Here is a 22,604-nt window from a genome sequence, read left to right on the forward strand (position 1 = left end):
TGGGCAACATCTTGTTAGAGCTCGTTGAGTAGCCATCTTATCTTAAATCGTGATTCTCCCAGAATCAAAAACTTGTTTTTTTACTTGTCAATTAGTAGTTTTAATGAGAAATTTGCCTTTTTAAAACCAAAAGGTAAACACTATTATGTGTTTTGAAATGAAGCTATAACAAACAGAAAAGATGAAAATATAACAGACGCTATAATACCCCTAATAAAAGAAGAGATGTGAAAGATTTCATATTTTGGACAGTATTGGACAAAATAAAAATAAAAATTTGTTTACTGCTTTATACTTTAAACACCGTCCATAATACTGCTGAAAATATTACAATTAAGTACTTGATCAAATGCCATACTTATATGAGTTCTGATGCTATTCCATGGGAACATTGAAAAAAAAAATTAGAAAAGTAAGAAATGTTAATGATTATGATAATTTAAATTTCAAAAAAAAAAAACAATTAAAAAGAGGAGGAAAACCTTAAATATCAAAGATCAAAAAACATTTTTTCAAAAACATTTAATTATAAACCGTAATTATGGTGTCAAATTTAAAAAAATTCAATAAAAACGCTATATTTAACCAATTTTGATATAAATGAACCTCAAAAAGAAATTTCTTAAGAATATTAATACTTATGAACCAAAATAATTTATCGACCAAGAGATCTATGTTTAAACAAAAAAACGATATCATCTCAAAATTATTACCATTGATGCCATAAAACAAGACAAATTTTTGGATTAATTTACCAGTTTATGTAACTTCTAGTGATCTAGTTGATAGTGAAATAATACCAATATTCTATCATAGTCTTAACCGATATTTTCTTATTTTAGATTATGTATATTATTTCCCTAGTTAATGATCTAAGCCCTAAGGAAATACTTGGAAAAACTGTTTATTCCTACAATTAATTTATTTTGATATTAATCAAAACTATAAGATATAATATTTTTTTCTTATAATAGACAATAGTACCTATATATTTCAAAAATCTAAAAAAAAACATCAAAATATACAGTTAAAATTTTATAATAAACCCTTAAAACAGAAAAGTGTCAAAATATGCACTAAAAAAGTTTCATTTTTAAATTGTTATATCATGAAAAAAAGTATACACACTTAGCATATCATACAATCAAACAGAATAAATATGCAAATGCATACAAATCTGCACTTTAGTCATAAATCATGTTAAATTTATTTGCTAACAATTTGTTTTATTTGTATAATACAGATCTAACTGTAGATCAAATGGAAGAAAATATTAATAAATTTGCCAACATGTCCCCAATTAATAATTTGAAGATTGTATAAATTCAAACTTAAACCTATTATCCAAACGAAGAAATTCTTAGAAATAAAATTAAAATACTTTAGCAAAAACTAAGAAAAATAAAAAAATTGAAAATTTAGAAGTCTTATTAAGTAATTTAAAAAAAAAAAACAGAACTTCTTAAAGATGAACCACAACACAAAGTATTATTGCTTATAATTTTAAAGATAAAGTTAAGACTCTATGCTCTGAACTTGACTTATTTCTAGTACTGCCTTACAGTAATTACTATTATAGTACTTTGCTATATTATGCACTTTCTTAATTTCATAACAGGAATGGTGTTAGATTTATTCAAAAACTAGTGTAACAATGATAATACACTAAAGAAATGAAAAAATTTGCTTTGGTGCTACATTATTACTAACCTAGAATTTAAAACTTTTGTCGTTAATAAAATATATATTATGTTTATTTATAAAATAATTGACAGTAAATATTGAATGTTAATTTAAACCTGCCTCGTCCATCTTCTGTTGTTGCAGAACCAGGTTTTTTAGAAGAAGTATTTGAATATCTCAAAAATATTTCCTGAGGTCATAGGGATGATAACCTGACTTTAGATGCAATTTTTTATTTGTAGTTTAATTCCTATTAGTTTTACATAATATAAGTAATGTTTTTAATATTTATTACAATTTATATTATTCTCATATTTATAAACAATAAGCGAGTATAATTAAGTATTTTCTCTTGTTGTCTTAAATTCCAATTATATTGTTTTATAATAATACTTAGATATTTTTTAGGGTTACAGTAATTAGAACTATTTCATTAATTTAAGTCAATTACAGCATAAATCACTGTTTAGATTTATCAAGCTACAATGATTCATACCAAAATAGGCCAAGGTAATCAACTAGGTACTTTACTTTGGAGTAATATAACGATATACAGTGTACTGTTGATTAACCGCAGAATAGGGTCGTTGGCACTTGGCAACAACGGATAAATAAATTCTACGGATAATCAGAAAAATTAAAATTCCAAGAAAAATATTATAATTACATATACCTATGTATTATTAAAGAATTAAATCATGTTATTTAAAATAGTATTTAAAGAAAATTAAATTAGGTAGAGCATGTTTTATTTTTATTTAAATATTCATATAATATTACAAAAATATTTTAAATTTTAAATTAAAAAATTAAAGATACTCGTAGGTATAATGAAAAATGAAAAATTATTTAGATGCAAAAAATTTAAACAGAAAACTATAGAATCAGATAATTGAGAATACACTGTACCTATATCATATTGTGTATTTAGTTTTGGTAAGTATAACATTGCTTTATTATTTATTGTATATTTAATATCTAAAAAACAAAAATTAAGCTTTTTAGTTAACAAAATCATAAAAAAAAAACTATATTTTAATGTTTCCAGAACAATTTTATTTAATTATTTAGGGCTACATTAATTGACCTATTAGCCAACAATATATAATTGTCAAATATTTATTCAAGTAACAATTTGATAAAAGTGATTTACATGGTTCTCATGTGTAGCAACCAATACAATATTATTTTGGGAATTAAGCATGTATGTGCTTAAAAGCAGTATAAAGGAAAAAAGTACTTAAATAATATTTTTTTTTCTAGAATTGAATTAATTATAATAATGACATACCTTGACACGGATCTGGTAGGTAGTGATTGACTGGTTTCATGGGTGAATAAATTGTTGACGTCTGTAATGCTGGTTAGAGGCCGATGATGGTGCTGATCGCTTAATTTCCGTGACTAGACAGAGAACTGGAGTATTCAACATGGTATGGTTGTTAGCATGTTCTTGGCTGATGTTGATCGACGGACAGTCATAGCAACCGTTTTTTCACGCTGACGAGTCGCATAGCAGGGATACAAACGCCGGCAGCCGGTATTCGTACAGCACGATTTCTCTTCCACTCCAGCCAAACATTTGTGGCGTTGGTGGGATAGTCGACCATGTCACGTTTTGCTCATATTTTTTATTGTGCCTGTGACGACTGTGTAGACCGGTCACTGCAATGCCTGAATTTTGTACTATTAGCAGTTGCATATCACATTAACCATATCTTACAAGTAATTGTTATTATTTTTTCATCAACAACAGTTGAATTGTTAATACTTTGACACACAAGTTTTGTATGCGAAACAGCTATCTTTGTCTTGTGCGTGGTCACTGTCCTCCGCTACAGCTTTCATGGCTACTAGATATTATACATCAATTGAACTACTAGAATGGGACCAACACAGAACCTAACATGGCTAACAGATAAAATAAACAAAATTAATACTAACACGAGTTTTCAAGTGGCAAGATCAATATTGACGTCAATGGACGAGAACAAAACAGTAAAATAATATAATGCGTGCGTCAAAAACGCTAGATGAAATGAAAACACACTCCATTCAATAGAGCACGCCAAACCAGTGCACAAAAACGCAAAACAGTAGCATACAGCGGTAGGTTAAGTAACGCGCGTTTTTGTCGCACAAGTACGGCGCGCTCCATTATACAGTGCTTATTGTCACGCGGTACTCGCGCAGTAAACGCGCGTAAACACCGCTCCAATGTGACTCGCCCTGACGCGTATCATAAATCGCTATTATTATTAACGTTATGCCAATCGATGGCGTACTGAATTAAAAACGATTATTGTCGGTTTAGTTGTAGTAAGAATAATAATAATACAATACATACCAAAGTAGAGGAGTCGACAAACAAACAACGTTGCACGGCACAGGAGATCACTAACAAACGGCAGACCAGCGACCGGTTCGACGCTACTCAACAAAAATGCGTTAGTTTAGCTATGAAACGCTATAGTCAGGCGTCGTCGCGTCGGTGTGTCGGTGCGGCGTTACAAGCTATCCGTTTAGTGGTGGGGAGTACAGCCAGTGACGACGGCGTCGGTGATTACTGCAACTGGTTGCGATAGTTGGTAGTATCGGCTCCTCGGCGGCGACGTCACAACTCACAAACGTCTTTCGACACCCAAGTTCGATACATTATTCAGTGGTTCTCATTTTGCTGACAAGTGATCTTGTGAAACAAACCGATCGCGTTCACAAGAATATACCAAGTACATCACAATATTGCAAAATGGTCTGATATCCTTTAATAATATGTAGGTATTAAAAACGTTAGACATAAAAATACAGAATAATAATGAGAAAAAAATGTATGATATCAAACAAGGTTTTTAAGCATTAGCAAATTTCACAATGGAAATGATTCATATAAAGTATTATTACACAATTGTCAGATTCAATGCTGAAACTACTGATTATAGTTTCAAATGTGCCAAATGAAAATTGAATAATTAATTAACAATTCAAAATTAATTTTGAGTATCTTTTATATTATTATGATATAAAATAAAGTATTTAAACCTCAGCAAATTCTAATAGGAACATATTATAAAATGAAAAGGCCAATCTTACGTGTTCTATATAAAAGAAAATAATATTCTGTTAATTGCCACAATCCTTTTTTCCACTGTGTTAGTCATTAGGTTTCCTTGTAGTATGGCTTGTGTACTTGTTGATTGATACTGCTCGATAAGTTATTTCTATTATTTCTGCTGTTGGGATTATCCTGGAATTACCAAGCTGTTTCTCTTTGCCATCTAAAACGAATTATGATTAATTTGTGTTCAAAAAAGGTTCCCTCAGTTAATTTTATAGCTGATCATACATACCTAAGTAATGCTGTTCAATAAAAAATAGTCAAGTCCTTAATTGCTAATTCAATTTTGTGATCACTTATTTTTTCTGATCAAACCTTGTATGAAAAGCGTAATCTACACTTTAAAGTCTGTGTTGTTACGGCTAATTGTTGTTACTGTAGTAGTTGCTGGTCCATTTTGTCAGTGGTATTGGTAATTATCGAGACTCTCAATGCATACTATGATATCGTTATATGGTCTGATGTCCTATAATAATAAGAAGGTTTTAAAAACGTTAGGCCTAAAAATACAGAGTAATAATGAGGAAAAAATTTGACATTATCATTTATCAAAAACTAACAGCACAATACAATTATTTTTACCATATCTTTCTATCTAAAATCATGTTTCACTATTTCTATGTCAATTTAAAAAAAATAAATAAACAAGGGAAAAAATTGTGTTTTACTGAGTTAATTGTGGCAATTGAACAAAAATAAATGTGTAGTGTCAATATCAATGGACTGCGTTATGAGTTTATGACTAAACAATCCATCAGTTGCTTTAAGGTTTCTTACTATAGGTCATACTAAAAATCAAGGAAATTCAATGCATGCATGAATAGAAAGCAATGCTCAAAGAATACAAATGGGGATCCAATTTATGAACCGTCTCAATGGGTAAGTATGATCTAACGTGCAAAAATATTGGCAAAGCTCACATAGTGAATGAAGTACAACAATATGAATTATATTATTCAAAAAAACTATCAACAGACCTATGTAATAATTATAATATCAATGAAGATCGTAATAAAGTGTAGTAGAATTCAATCAGATTTGAAATAGAAAAAGGTAATCCTACAATAACGAAATACCACAGAATTTAGTACAATTAGTGATGCTAAGAAAAATGATCATTTATCTCCTTGTCATTGTAATGCAATTCCGAAAAGTCCTAGAGAATTTATGAAAATTTAAAATCAGCATCAATAAAAAGTCAACATAAGTGAGAATGACCCAAGTGACTAATTCAGAAATGTGTATGATGATAATAATAATATTATATTATACAATGTAATTAAAATTTGTTTATAATTAAAAAGATACATTTTCATTTTTTTTATTTCATAGACTATGCTATATATTTGCTTCTACAATGTATTATGTTATTTTAATTTTAAATAATTAAAAATAATTATTATTTAAAAACACACACCTATTTTATTATTATTATCCTAGTTAATTTATGCAATATATCAATTTATGTGTATAATTTTTCAGTTCAATAATGCAATAATTTTAGTTGTTACAAATATTTAACTAGAATTTTAGTTTAATATTGCAATATGTCTAGTTATTTCAAAAATGTTGTAGAATTTTGATTCAATACTGATATATGTGCTCAAGTACTCTTTCTAAATTAATGAAACTTAAATTTATATTATTTTAATTAGGTTTAGCTTATATAGTAATAAGTGCATTCAAAATTTGAATTCTCTATCAATAAACAAAAATTATGTAATTATTCTAAAATATTGTATAAAACTGTTATTTCTCAATAATGGTGTTTTGGAGTTGTTGCAGTTTTGAACTGAGGCAACGATTATGTAGGTATTAAAAATGTTAGGTCTAAAAATATAGAATAATAAGAAAAAAATGTATGATATAAAATAAGGTTTTTAAGCATTAGCAAATTGTGATATTATATAATTGTAAAATTCAATTCCGAAACTATTGGTTATAGTTTTAAATGTGCGAAATAAAAATTGAATGATTAATTAACGATTCAAAATTAATATTGAGCATTTTTGATGTTATTATGATATAAAATAAAGTATTTAAGCTTTAGCAAACTCTAATAGGAACATATTATGAATAAAATGGAAAGTCAATCTTACGTGTTCTAAATCAAAAAAATAATACAAATATTCTGTTAATTGCCACAATCCTTTTTTCCACTGTGTTAGTCATTAGGTTTCCTTGTAGTGTTGTTGTGGCTTGTGTACTTGTTTATTGGTGCTGCTCGATAGGTTATTTCTATTATTTCTGCTGTTGGGATTATCCTGGAATTATCAAACTGTTTCTCTTTGCCATCTAAAACGAATTATGATTAATTTGTGTTCAAAAAAGGTTCCCTCAGTTAATTTTATAGCTGATCATATATACCTAAGTAATGCTGTTCAATAAAAAATAGTCAAGTCCTTAATTGCTAATTCAATTTTGTGATCACTTATTTTTTCTGATCAAACCTTATATGAAAAGCGTAATCCACACAAGTCTGTGTTGTTACGGCTATTGTTGTTACTGTAGTAGTTGCTGGTCCATTTTGTTAGTGGTATTGGTAATTATCGAGACTCTCAATGTATACTATGATATTGTTATATGGTCTGATGTCCTATAATAATAAGAAGGTTTTAAAAACGTTAGGCTTAAAAATACAGAGTAATAATGAGGAAAAAATTGACTTTGTCACTTAGAAAAATACCTAGTGCTATTCGCATCTGCGTATGATAATATTATAAGTGCAAGGTACTATTTATAATAGATAATAGAATAATAGGCGATAGAATATCATTTATCAAAAACTAACAATACGTCAACACAATAAAAATATTTTTACCATAGGTATCTCTACTTCACAACATCTAATCACGGTTGCTAATACATAATCCATTCCAATAGCATCTAGGTAAATAAACACAAATTTATTAACTAACCCATGAAGTAGTTATACGAAAAATTCAAAGTTCCAATAATTATAATAATATACTCACTGATTTTTACGATGTTCAACGCAACGATCGACGGTTAGTGGACATCATAATCATCGCTCTGATCACTCGTGACGACTACCCGTTGACAAATATATTTTTCACTTTGACAGTTCAGAATTTTGACTGGCGAATGGCGATGAGATAACATTTTGAAAATTATTGTGTGCGATAAGTACTGTCAAATACTGTAGGTATACGATATCGTACTTACTATTCGGTACTGTCTCAAAAATCTCTAAATAGGTATAATTGTTTTATATTTTGCAGATTTTTAGTGTTGGTATTATTTTAACTTATACTAACACATTAAACTTACTATGGATGGAGCCACGGCGTATTATGTCAATACAAAAAAATGTTACCGATATCAGCGACGAGTCACCGATTTCGGTAATCGATGTTCGCAAGCGCAACGCAACTTCTATCATATTTATCCTCAGTATCCATTGTAACCTATGGATAATTTGGCGAGGAGTTGCATCAAGCATGCACACATCGATCACCTAAATCGGAGATTCGTCGTTTATATCGGCAACAAAATAATACACCGTGGCTCTATCCACGATAGTCATAGACCCTTTATAAGTAAAAAGTCAATGATGATAATTGATAGTAGATAATAGATATAATATGATCTAAGGTATTTAATTAAAATAATAATTTTTACCTATATCTATGTATTATTATTATTATCTATATATTTATCTATATCAGTTATCAGTTTATCGCTAAATGTTATTGTTGTCCAAACATTGTTTTGTTAAATTAAATATATATATATGTTAATTTTTAATATATTGTTATTGTTGAGACTTGGTGAGTTAATTTCACTGCTAGGTGAGCTGCCCGATAGTGATGCCCATGAGCATCAGGATAATATTATAATGTATAATTATTTATTACTTTAATGGATAAAATTCACTATTAAAATTTGTTAAATAAAGTAGGTACTTGGTAGACACTACACTAGTCATTTTCAGCCGTAAAAACTTCACGTCCACGGTAAACAAACAAAACGGCATCAAAACGTGATTTTAGAGTAAAAATACCTATTATGAAATTTATAGAGAACAATATTTAGAAGAGAACATCACGGTTTTTTTTTTTAAATATCAAGTATTAAAAAAGTTAAGAGTTAAGTATTTTATTTTATTATCGCGTTTAGTATTTTGACAATATGTTTCTACAAAGTACCTATAATATAATCGAGTTTTCCGATATGTTACCAAAATGTGCACAAAATTTGATTTGAATTTTGAAAACCTCTTGTTTAAGAAATCCGCCTAAGGTTGGCTCTGTAATGTATTAGTGTGTGCGCTCCTCGCGGGTGGCTGTATAATTTGGAAAAACGGGACAAATAATGTTGGCTTATAATTTTTTAAGAAAAATCTCCAAAAATTAATTTTTTTTTATTACATTTTTAAAGATATTTAATTATATTATAGTATTATACTCACAATATTACACTGCAGTCAAGGCCAATAAGACACGTCTATAATAATCTCGATGTTATTAATCATAATTAATGATTTTATAAATATTGATTACTGGGTTCTCCAACTTTTTATATATTTTATTATGTACTTGGCTAATTATTATTTGTTTCTAAGTATGGTATCACGCTTTAACATTAAAAAATAATTTATATTAGGCAAGTTACATGCTTAATACTGACTACTGAGTTCAGTGGCGTATCTAGGATTCATTTTACAGGAGGGTTTTAACATTTAATAATGCCATGGAAGGTGGGGCAGGAACACTCACAACTCCCATAATACATTAACAAAAATCATATATTAATGAAAATTATTATAATAAGTATGTGTAAGTTGTATAAATTTTTTTTTCTAAAGTACATAAAATACCTAAATGATACTAATACTAAGACAACAACTACCTACAACATAATACATACAACCGATGGGTGGTGTTCTAACACCCCCCCCCCTAAATACGCCACTGACTGAGTTAATAACTGAAGCTTATATTAAGAAACCGTAAACATAGTATATTATTCAAAATCATTTAGTTTTTTATAGCTGTTTTAAAAACTTATCATCTTTAAAAGGACGTCAGTACAATTTTAAAGTAAAAAATACACATTATCATTTGACATTTCTTAATTTTATCGATTTACGTCTCAGAAGTGCATACAGAACAAAAACAACTAGTGATTAACAACATTGAATAACATTTGATTTTCGATACTTTAAGTTAGGGCTTGAAAACTTTATTATAACGTTATATTTGACAAAAAACGATTAAAATTTGTAAACGTAATTATAACAGAAAATGATAAACATAAATAATTAAATAACACAAAACAAAACGTAACGTTTAACAAAATATGTAATATATATCATAAAACAAAACATAACGTAAAACATTATTTATACATAGTATACCATAAAAAAAAATAATTAATTTAAATATTATTAAAAAAATTTTTAAATTTGATATGTAGGTATTAATAGAATAATTTTATTGTCAATAGCTAATAGTGATGCCCTATTGCTCAATTACTTTGAAATAGGTACGTAAATGCGTTTAAAACTTAAATTCTGAAAAAAAAAACGCAAAAGTTGTACAACGTTTTAAATCTGAATAACGATAAACTCAAAATGTGTGTAACGTTTTAATTCAAAATAACGTAAAACGATTTTTTTTTCAAATTCAAGCCCTGCTTTAAGTATTTAATATTCTTAATATTTAAATGTATACCTATATAATAAAACCCACATCGAAGGGGCCACTATCAATAAATGTGCCTTAAATAAATTATTTTTTGTTTCATCAATCATCACTGATGATTTAAGTTGATAAATTATAGAAATGTTCAAATATACTTCAATGTCAAAAGGACTCATTAAATTAAATTGTACGATTACAAAATAACCTCTAGTTGTAATATTATGAGACTACTCGTTAATTACATTTAAAAGTACTTTTGATTATTTATAAATATTATTTAGTAATAATAAATATTACAATCATAATTATTAATAATAACATTTTTTTTTTTAAATGTTATACAAATTGCCTATACAAAGCCCCTTGGTATATGTGCAATGGGTATTTTTTTAAGAAAGCGACGCACTCGGGTGTGTTTGTCTCCGTTTTATAATTTATTCATATATTATACATACAACATAGCAATTTGTATTAAGGCATTAAGCAAAATACATTCTATGTTAACTTTAATAATGGAGTAAATTTTCCTATAATCAAACCTAAAACTAAGAATATTGTCTAATAAATAAAGACATTTTTATTTTTAATGAATTTGAAGTTCAAATGTTTACAAAATTCAAAATCAACGAAAATTATAAAGAAAATTTGCTTTAGTAGAATATTAATACTAAGATTTTAAATTTTTATAGATAAGGTTTTAAAATGTAATACAAAGTTCTTCATAATAATAATTCGTACTGAAACTAATATATTATCTAAATACAAATCATATACAAACGCAATTAATTATTATTTATAAACATTTATTGGAGAAATTAAAATTTGAACGTAAAAATTATACATTTAGGTTAACAATGAATAACGATGATAATTATTTGTTATATACTCGTAAATTAAAAACATTGTTCACGAGGTCTTAAAATTTGTATACATACTTTTTCTTATATATATTCTTTTTATATATTTATATAATATAATGAACATTGAACAGCATTCATTATAATTTTTATTTTTTTATAAAATAATTATACTACATTCTATATTTATAGTTGATTATATATTTATATATAATGAGCATAATTTATGGATTTTTCGTTATTTTGACATTTAGGTAGGTACTATTATAAGCAAGTAACTAGTCTTGTGAAAGAAATTACTCAATACTGATAATTTAATTTACACATATTAATATTTAATTTTCTGTTTATATGTTTGAAAGTGCAATATAAGGCTTTTTATGAGTTTTAAAATCTATACAAAAAAAAGTTTTACAGGAAAGTCAAAAATAAATTTTATGAGTATTTGAAGTTGAAATTTTCACGACATAGTATATTAGTAGATGTACATACAATATACCTAAAGTATACTCACTAGTAAAATACCCATTTTTCCTCAAACGAGAAATGAAGAAAAATTTATTACAATATCCGGTTTAAGTTGTTTTTATAACTGTTTTAAATTATTAAAAATAAATAAGGATATTTTTATTTTTAATGAATTTGTAGTTCAAATGTTTACAAAATTCAAAATCAACGAAAACTATAAAGCAAAATTTGCTAAATATTTAGCCTAAATAGAATATTAATACTAAGATCTTCAATTTTTACAGATAAAGTTTTAAAATAAAATAAAAGTTCTTTATAATAATAATTCGTACTGAAACTAATATATCTAAATACAAATATATATACAAACACAATTAATTATTATTTATAAACATTAATAATTGGAGAAATTAAATTTTGAACGTTAAAATTATACATGTAGGTTAATAATAAATACCTAATGATAATACTTATTTGTTATATACTCGTAAATTAAAAACATTGTTCAAGAGGTCTTAACATTTGTATACATACCTTTTTTTAATATAAAATATCAGGATGCTGGTGAAAGAATAAATCATGTTCTATACATATATTATGGTTAGGTATATATAATATTATATAATATTAGGTAATAATAGGTATATGAACTATACTAACTCTGTTTAGTGTAGAAAAGTATAGTTGATCAAAAGTATTCAAATAGATATATATTTTTAAGTGCCTTATCAAATACATCTTTGAAATTTGAATAGTTAATTCATGTTAGAATTCAGTGATAAATAATTTTATACGAAAATCGTTAGTGGGTAGACTGAGTAGGGACGATGTATCGATTTGTTTTATCGACTACTAAGTAGGTATACCTCTTTTATTATATTTCTCTATAATAATTAATGATTTTACTATAAGGTATTAGTAATTTCCATTATAACTAAGATTGTTATTTTTTATTTAAATATGCAACTTTCTAAGATATAAAATTCAAATGTCGTCTTGTAGCAAAGCTGGATTCCAACATAATACTGTTAACCATATAGTTATAATTTTGTTGATCCGAACACAATGGTATACACTATAGTACTATACACTTAAAACATAGAAATGTTGTGAGGTTCTGCTAAATGGAGAAATAGAAAGCTTTGTGGAATGAAAAGAAATGTTCTGGAATCATATTAGGCAGGATTTATGTGGAGAACTCCTCTCGAGAACAAGATACACAAATACATTTGCAACTATCTTAAAGATATACCTGAGTTTTGGCCACCCTAATATTATGATAAAATATATATTATATATATTATATTTATTTTTCTTACATTTTATTTTTAATAATATTAAATACAATTTATTTATGACATTGTTTGTTTTATTTATGGCAGGGCGATTAATTTTATGCGGCATACTGATGGGTCGATAACAAACGAGTACCGAAAAATAAATATACCTCCAGTAATATTAATAATTGTAGTCGGACATACTGTCTCCGTTCAAAATCGTTTTTCGCGTACAATGATTTATCATTGAATTCAAATTTTAGCACACCCATTACAGACTCACTTGACACCTAGTATCGTACAGCAGAGTGGTAGCCACTTGACGACTCTTTCCCACATTTTTCATGTTTAATATCAATGATTATTATATTATATAAGTGTTATAACCGTGACGTACCTCCCTCCACGCATGGTTAAATAAATAGAAAATATTTTTTGGCCATGCCTCCACAGGATCCACGTCGGTTAAAGTAGTAACTGATAACAACTGCTTACATTCCCGTGATAATTGTTATAGATACTAGATACCTACATTATAGTGCATAACCAAACATTTTGTGCATAGGATAGCGGGTTATGATTTCCTATTAAGTACATTTTACTTACGTTTGAAAATGGCTTCTTCCCTAGAAAACTTGTCATTGCAATCTAAAGAAGACAACAACGAAGACGATGTGGTAGACCCGTGGAATGTTAGTTCAAAAAACAAAACAGGAATCGACTATAACAAACTCATCAGTAAGTAATTGTTGTTTTATACTTTTTCTTTCCCAAAACAAATTGTATTTTTGCAATATTTTATCATTTTTATCGCAAATTGGCGTATGGGGCAGTGCCTATATCGCTTTACACATATAATGTGTTTTACTTTTTTATTGACTTAGCTCATTGATTTACTCACTTTTAGTCAAAAGTGTCAAAAAATCGTATTATTAATTACCTAAACCCATTGCAAAAATAGTTGCTAAATATAACACTTTAATTGAATACTTATTTTATCTGTGATTGTCCTACAGGACTGGATTGGGCCGGCTAGCAACTGAGAAATCTCGGTGGGCCTGAATGATTTATGAGTGATTGGTTGTGATTTTATTTTTTTATAGTAGGTAATCACAAAAATTAGTAGAACATATAACTAAATCAAATTATTAAACCATACTGTAACTGTAGTTGTAATCAAACGTTAAAAATCCTACAACTCGGCAGGTCGATACCTTGCCTATCTGATGTTATACTATGTATGTGTATGCTTATGGATACATTACGTTTAGGTAAAAATTAAATGCAATTAATTTACTTAATTGTTTTTAAGAAATATTATTTTAAATTTTATAATCCAAACAATATATTTGAATTTATAATATAATATATTATATAACAGGGGTGGCCAAACCGCGTTTCGCGAGCCTCATGCGGCTCGCCACATATACTTTTGCGGCTCAAATGTATGTATTATATAATAATATGATCTTTTTTTTTTTTACATTTATTTTGGCTCTTCCATATTTATTAATACACTTGGTGGCTCGCGAGTCTCTTCTCTCTGGCCACCCCTGTTATATAAAATAACATAATATCCTGACTAATTAGCCATTGCCTAACCAAAACCACTGATGCTCTGAGTATGAAATGGAAAACATTATTTCTTGACCAGATTTTTTTTTTTTTTTTTTTAACTGCACACAACTCTGTAATAGTCATTATAATTGTATTTAATTGTTGATCTGTTTTGTCAAAACTACTCAAATTATTGTTAACAACATGTATAGTTTTCATTGAATGGAGTATAAAACAGTGTAAATTTACTGGCATTATTCAATTTATCATAGGCCAATGTTGTGTGGGATTAGCTAGTAATATATACATTTTTATTGAAATTATCATTTATGACAATATGAAAGGTTCTTATAAAAAACCAATTTCAAAAAATAATAATGATAAATTGTGGGTACCTTTAGGTAGTATAATTATGGTATTGTATAGTTCTTTCAATAATCATTTAGTAAACACTAATACAATTTAATATGTATAAATTATATTTTATATTTTAATGAATATAATAATTTTGTGTGTTACTAATAGCTAGTTAGTAGTTACTATTATTTTTTATTGGTTTACTTTTGGAGTAATTTATAGCTTTATTTAAGCTGGCCAAACATAGTACTTAATTAATATGCACAGTATTATAAATATGTTTTTAGTAACCAATATTATATAATTATAATATTATAATAATGTTATATAATTACCAGGTATATAGTATACTTTTTTTTTTATATATATATAGGCACTAAGACTTTATTTTTGTGTTTGAGTTTAATTATTATACGAGTATTATAGATTAATATATATGTTTTATTTTTTGATATAATACTTAATATTGCATTATTCTCTTATTTAAATAATATCCTGATTTTATAGCTTACACTGTTTTAAAAAAGTTTGTTATTTTATTTATTGGGAGTAGATATTACTATATCATTTTGATCTATGGATTTTTAAACATCATCTTATAATAATATAAATTAAAGTTAACATCATAAATATAAGTTACATTTGACGTATACTCTGTTTATACTTTGATCTATTAATACATGTTATCGTACATGTTTTATTAAATAATTTTTTTTTATTATTATTAAATTATTAATTATTAGTAACTCTACCTACTTCTTTATTTATTTTTAATGTAATAACAAACAAATATGATTCTTATCAATTATATAACTATTATGAGTTATGACAATAAAAGACTTCTTCAAAATAATTATGTATTCTATTTATTTCTTAGGAAGTATTAAAATAATGATTCAATTAATAACATTCTTTTAAGCATATAACTAGTCATATAAATTTATACAATTATTATTTTATGACCAACAAGTGTATTTTCTTTAGCATGAAATACTTTACGTATTTATTGTGAGTTGATATAAATTAAGCTTGAACTAACCTACTGAAAGCTAATATATTCATTTAATACAAATATAAAAAAACTTATAAGTGAATTTACTAATTATTATTATTATTTTTTTAAATGTATCTTTTATTTCTCACAAATGTGTTAAATAAATAAGTATATTTATTTTCATAATTATTTAAATTTGTATACATAATATTATAATGAATACTAAGAATATTTAGTATATTAATATAAACATGTAATTTAAATTGCAAATAATCCTTATTCTTTTTTTTTTTTTTTAGGAAGATTTGGTAGTAGTAAAATTGATGACGAATTATTAATGAGGATTGAGGCCGCTACTAAAAAACCAGTTCACCATTTCTTAAAGAGAGGAATATTTTTTTCACATCGAGATTTACACAGTATTTTAAACTTATATGAACAAGGAAAACCTTTTTATTTATATACAGGAAGAGGACCTTCTTCAAGTTCTCTACATATTGGACATTTGGTTCCATTTATATTTACAAAGTGAGATTTTATTTATTTAATTTTAAATTGTCTTGGAACAAAACAGTTATAAATATTTTATTGTTTTCAGATGGCTACAAGATGTTTTTAATGTTCCTCTTATTATACAGTTAACTGATGATGAAAAATTCTTGTGGAAAGATTTAAAATTAGAAGAAGCAAAGGCATTGTCTGTTGAAAATGCTAAAGATATAATAGCATGCGGATTTGACAAAAAGAACACTTTTATATTTTCAAATTTACAGTTCATGGGGTACTAAAAATATTTAAGACTAAATGCATTAGTATATTTTGGTCTGATAAAAATAAAAACTAATAATAATAATTAAATGATTTTAGTGAATGTCCATCTTTTTATGGTAATGTACTAAGAATTCAAAAAAGTGTTACATTCAATCAAGTAAAAGGTATATTTGGATTTGGAGATAGTGATGTAATTGGAAAAATTGCATTCCCTGCTGTTCAAGCTGCTCCTTGTTTGTCTTCGACATTTCCATTTATATTTGGAAATGAAAAAGTTCCTTGTTTGGTTCCATGTGCTATTGATCAAGTAAAAATTACATTTAATTTAATTATTATATTAATTGTTATTTGTTTAATAAAAATATTTGTCCACAGGATCCATATTTTCGAATGACAAGAGATGTTGCGCCTAAACTTGGATACTTAAAACCTGCTTTAATACATTCATCGTTTTTACCATCTTTGCAAGGGGCTGACACTAAAATGTCAGCAAGTGATTTGAATTCTTCTATCTATTTGAAAGACACTCCTAAGGAAATAAAAAATAAAGTTAGTTTGGTTTTTTGAAAGATTTTTGTTTTTATTATATTATCATTATTTTAATTTTATTTTGTTACAGATAAACAAGTATGCATTTTCTGGAGGTCGAGAAACAGTTGAAATGCACCGCGAAAAGGGTGGTGATTGTAATGTAGATATATCATATCAGTATTTGAAATATTTTCTAGAAAGCGATGAAGAATTAATTAAAATTGAAAAAGTAATAAACATAATTAATGAATCTATACTGTTATCATTTCATTATAAATAAACATAATATTTTAATATATTAATAGGCTTATACTTCTGGAAATATGTTGACTGGAGAATTAAAAAAAATATTGATTGAATCTATTTCAAAAATTGTGAAGGAACACCAAACAAACAGAAGTAAAATTACAGATGACGATGTCAAAGAATTCATGACTCCAAGAAAATTAACATAAACAACTATGATAAAAATACAATTAATTAATATAGCATTTATATATTGTAAACATGTATTTATTATATTAAAACTAAAATACAATAATATAAATATTATATGAAAATATTACATTTTATATGCTACAAAATAATTTCCTGGTTATGAATTTAAATACATATAATAACATTTTATTTTTAAATTAACGAATATGAATACATTTCAATGTGGTTATTCCAAATTATATTAAAAACATTATGATATGTTACATCTTATATAACACTGAGCATTTATAGTACAATAATAATAATTAATTATTTAAATATTTTATTATTAAGCCGTGTTTTAACAATGTCTGTGAAGGGTATAAATAAGATATTTCAATATTTCTTCCATTTAATTTTGGTCAATCTCAGTAATGTGTCTAGATTTGTTTCATTGGAGATGTTATTAATGTACATAGACACATAGTATATTATAATATGTATTGTATATTATAGTCCTAACTCTTATACATAAATTAGTTATATTTAAGTTTATAAAAAAGTCGGTAAAGTGGGTATCACTCTGCTGTATAGTATGTCACTATTGTCACTATAATTGATGTATTAAATTTGAATGCAATGTGAGGTATCATATTGTATACGAAAAAAGATTCAGAAAGGAGACAATTTATCAGCCTAGGATATAATTTCTAGTGGTTGATGAAAAAGGTGGTTTGTGTTTTAATGGCCTGAATAAACCATAAATTAAGTTCTTTTATAATTATTGTAAGCTAAACTTATGGAAAATCTTGTATTAATTTTCAATTCTTAGCTACTTATACAAACATTTTTATGAATTATAATTACAAATAATAATTTGCAAATATTCATGGTTTTGACAAAATTTTTGTCAATATTTGAACTTCAAATGCTAATAAAAAAAATTGTACCAATGTATTCTTATAATTTTTGAATCACTATAAGACTGACTTATGAGGAACTTTACTTTGTATCAAATTTCCAAGTGATTTGACTCGGTCAAAAAAATTAGATCAATATTTATATAAAAAAAAAATTTAAGAAAAACGAATATTTCAAATGCTTATAAATAGCATTAAAATAAGCCAAATATTTTGAAAATTAAATCATGTAAAAAAAAATGCCAATCTAAATAACTGGTGAAATTTTCAAGTACCTACGACTTATATTTTTTGAATAATATCAAATATTTAAAATTGTTTGAGGATAAATCGTTATTGTTACACTATTTTGTAAAAATTTAAACGCACCTAAATTGAATATTGCAATAAATTTTTCTTCATTTCTCGTTTGAGGAAAAATGGGTATTTTACTAGTGAATATACTTTATATTGTATGTATATCTACTAATATACTATGTCGTGAAAACTTCAACTTCAAATACTCATAATATTTATTTTTGACTTTGCTATAAAACTTTTTTTTTATATAGATTTCAAAACTTAAAGAGCCTTATATTGCACTTTCAAAGCTTAAGCATATAAACAGAAAATTAAATATTAATATGTGTAAATTAAATTATCAGTATTGAGTAATTTCTTTCATAAGACTAGTTACTTGCTTATAATAGTACCTACCTAAATGTCAAAATAACAAAAAATCCATAAATTATGCTCATTATATATAAATATATAATCAACTATAATTAATATAGAATGTAATATGATTGTTTTATAAAAAAAATAAAAATTATAATGAATGCTGTTCAATGTTCATTATAATACCTATATAACACGAATATAATACTAACATTTATGTAATAATTATTATTGTACATAATCAATGACACTACTATAGGACATAGATATACATATCTACTTACCTACCTACCTACTTTAGTTAAATATTTTTATGAAATGTATGGAAATACACAATGATTTTTACATAGTTTATGATAAAAATGTGTCTGTGTATGTTTAGTAGAACAATAAAATTTTCGTTAGCGATACATCCGAGTATCCGACCAGCAAGCCCTTTGATATAGGTACCCAGTAAACACAGCACGTATAATATACGTGTATACTAAGGATAATGTTGGTGTATATATATACGTAATTAATATTCGTATAATATACGTTAATACTACGTGTAATTATTGGTTGGTCGAACTTACATCGATTTACGTATAAGGATATACGAATATATTAGGTTTAAAATACGTTGATGCATATTCGTATATTTTCCGTGATAAAACTACGTTTAAGTAACGTCGATCATACGTGTAATATTAGTTGGTCGAACTTACATCGATATACGTGTAAGGATATACGAATATATTAGGTTTAAAATACGTTGATACATATTCGTATATTTTCCGTGGTGTATCTACGTTTATTTAACGTCGACAGTACGTTTATAATTGGTTGGTCGAAGAAACGTGTATATAGAGCGAAAAATATTCGTTTAGTTTACCCACAGTGGGCAGTGGCGTATTTAGGAATTTGTCATAGGGAGGGTCCAGATCATTTTCAGAACACAGAGCCGTGGGGAGTTTATAAGTCCATGTAAAATGTTTGAATTTTTAATCATTTAAATATATAAAATCTCGTCTATACGGTATTAGTGTGTAAAACTGTGAACTCCTCTGTCACGGCTCGACCGATTCGGATAAACATTTTTTTGTACATCTGGTAATTACTCATAGAACAATGTAGAAGCGAAACTACGAAACTCGATCAGATGATTCGGTTAAATTTACGTTTACCTATGATCTGAATTCTGAAACATGATGTCAGATCACGATTTAATAGTGTGTCAGATCCTTGTTTATTAAATTTCTGTTACACCAGCTCAACAGAAATAGAAGAGACAGAAAACCGTAGAAAACATATAAAAAAGAAACGTTTTAACTCATATAGCAGTGATGAAGATCTTAATAATGACTCTAAAAAAGAAAAAGAAAAACTGAATACCCATTTAAGTAAATTTTTTTTTATTGTGTTACAAATATTACCTATAGTTAAAGGTTAGGTTTAATTGGCTTATTACATTTTTAGGTAAAAAGAAAACACAAAACAAAAAAGTAACAATTGATTCAAATTATAGTGATGAAAGTGACTCAATATTCAACACCAAATTTAAAAATGTAGATACAGTTCCACAACCAACAGGTATTGTGAAAATAATTACCGTAAAATAATATAATTTTATAATTAACTATTAATTTTTATGTTTTTAGATTCATTTGATTTATTCAATTGTGATGAATCTGCTAATGAGTTGGAATTTTTATTAAATTCATCAACTCAAATCACTGTCTTACCAAATGTGGAAAAATTAGTTGAAGATAATCAGTCATTAGTAGAAGATTATAGTCAGCCATTAACTATCTGTGGTAATAATCTATATTATTATCATTAATCAATTAAATATGTTCAACAACTGTATTTTTAATTACTTACTATTTATAGATGATCATGTACCAGACACTACTCAAATGTTGATGAATATTGGTCATATCTTAAAAAATGGTATACATCACAGTTTAAATTATATTTATTTTAAATACAATTTGTTTTATTAAGCTCTTTTATCAGTTGCAGGACAGATAACTGTATTAAAAAAAGACAATGAAACATTAAAAGTAGACCTTGCCAAAAACCAAGAATATCTTGTTGATTTAATCAGAATGGTAAACAACAAAGGATTTAATTATGAGGATAAAAGCTATTTTGATAGATCTAATTTAAAAATACCAGTAAAAAATGTTGAAGAATTAAAGGCACTGGAATCAAATGATGAACAAAAAAAAATTCTAGTATACTTACAAGTTTAAAACAAATATAACATTATTATTTTATTGAACAGTTTAATTATCAAATAGGCTCAAGTACTTCGTAGAAATGGGAAATCATTTGATTCCAAGCGTACTACTTATCAAATGCTAAAAATATTAATGGACAATAGAGTAGCTGAACTTTTGAATGTCGATGGCAAAAGGGGCACAAAGTTAGCATTTGTTAAAATGGACTTGTACACTATTTTAATTGGTAAGTTAATTCATTTATATTATTAAATGAATACTATACTGATCAGATGATTGATCAATGTCAAAATTATAAAACCTATTCAACTTATTATACATTTTTCATCTATATCTATATCTATATCTATATATATATATATATATATATATATATACTACTTTATACTTTATAACCTAACTCCTGTGAGTTATAGATTTAGAGACAAAAACTGAGTTACATCGGTGGCGCTCTCTAGTAAACGCTATAGTTATCACTGGAAGCGCTAGAGGAGATATAGTTTTAATCCCGAGAATTAAAAAATTCCAACTGATTATCCCTTTGAATTAAAAGGAATACAATTCCCTCTCAAAGTTTGCTTTGTTATAACTATTAATAAGTCTCAAGGATGATAGAATGTTTTTATCATATGTACCTATAATACATATACAATATACATTATAATACATAATAATTGTTGCGACCGATGTAACTCAGTTTTTGTCTCTAAATCTATAACTCACAGGAGTTAGGTCCATAATTTATGCTATAAACCCGCTCCCTGACATTCTCTTTAATTCAAAAAAAAATGCACGACGATTGAATAAGTAGTTTCGGAGATTAGCCCGGACAAAAAAAAGCGACTTAATTTTATAAAGTAGTATAGATATAGATTACAATAATATTATTGCTCAAACAACCTTATTTAACTGGCTAATAAGAAATAACAAATATTAGGAACATAGAAACCTGCTTTATTATAATATAAGTAAATATATTATATTGATTGTTCAATATTATATTTCGCTTGTCACGTATGGACGGATTTAAAAGTCAATCGTCTATCAATACAGTAAGTACTAAATTTCATAGACGTTTTAAGTGAAAATAATAATAATTAATAACTATT

General features: G+C 26.4%; 1 protein-coding gene and 1 long non-coding RNA gene across 2 annotated transcripts; both read left to right on the plus strand.

Annotated features, from left to right (window-relative positions):
• Nucleotides 1–13,579: 13,579 nt before the first annotated feature.
• Nucleotides 13,580–17,841, plus strand: LOC114119441 (tryptophan--tRNA ligase, cytoplasmic-like). The gene is made up of 7 exons (XM_027980996.2): nucleotides 13,580–13,804; nucleotides 16,274–16,502; nucleotides 16,573–16,755; nucleotides 16,842–17,052; nucleotides 17,121–17,294; nucleotides 17,365–17,505; nucleotides 17,582–17,841. Exons 1-7 carry the CDS (start codon nucleotides 13,681–13,683, stop codon nucleotides 17,729–17,731), a joined length of 1,212 nt encoding a protein of 403 aa, XP_027836797.1. The 5' UTR covers nucleotides 13,580–13,680; the 3' UTR covers nucleotides 17,732–17,841.
• Nucleotides 17,842–20,504: 2,663 nt separating this feature from the next.
• Nucleotides 20,505–21,143, plus strand: LOC126551862 (uncharacterized). Its single transcript, XR_007605755.1, has 3 exons — nucleotides 20,505–20,652; nucleotides 20,729–20,842; nucleotides 20,911–21,143. It is a non-coding gene; the product is annotated as an uncharacterized LOC126551862 (long non-coding RNA).
• Nucleotides 21,144–22,604: the final 1,461 nt, after the last annotated feature.

The sequence above is a fragment of the Aphis gossypii genome, chromosome X, assembly GCF_020184175.1.
Source record: "Aphis gossypii isolate Hap1 chromosome X, ASM2018417v2, whole genome shotgun sequence".
NCBI lineage: Eukaryota > Metazoa > Arthropoda > Insecta > Hemiptera > Aphididae > Aphis > Aphis gossypii.

Coding starts and splice junctions, on each gene's coding strand:
- LOC114119441 (XM_027980996.2), top strand. CDS start 13,681: ATGGCTTCTTCCCTAGAAAACTTGTCATTGCAATCTAAAGAAGACAAC. Junction 16,503..16,572: donor GTTCCATTTATATTTACAAA/GTGAGATTTTAT, acceptor TATTGTTTTCAG/ATGGCTACAAGATGTTTTTA. Junction 17,295..17,364: donor CTAAGGAAATAAAAAATAAA/GTTAGTTTGGTT, acceptor ATTTTGTTACAG/ATAAACAAGTATGCATTTTC.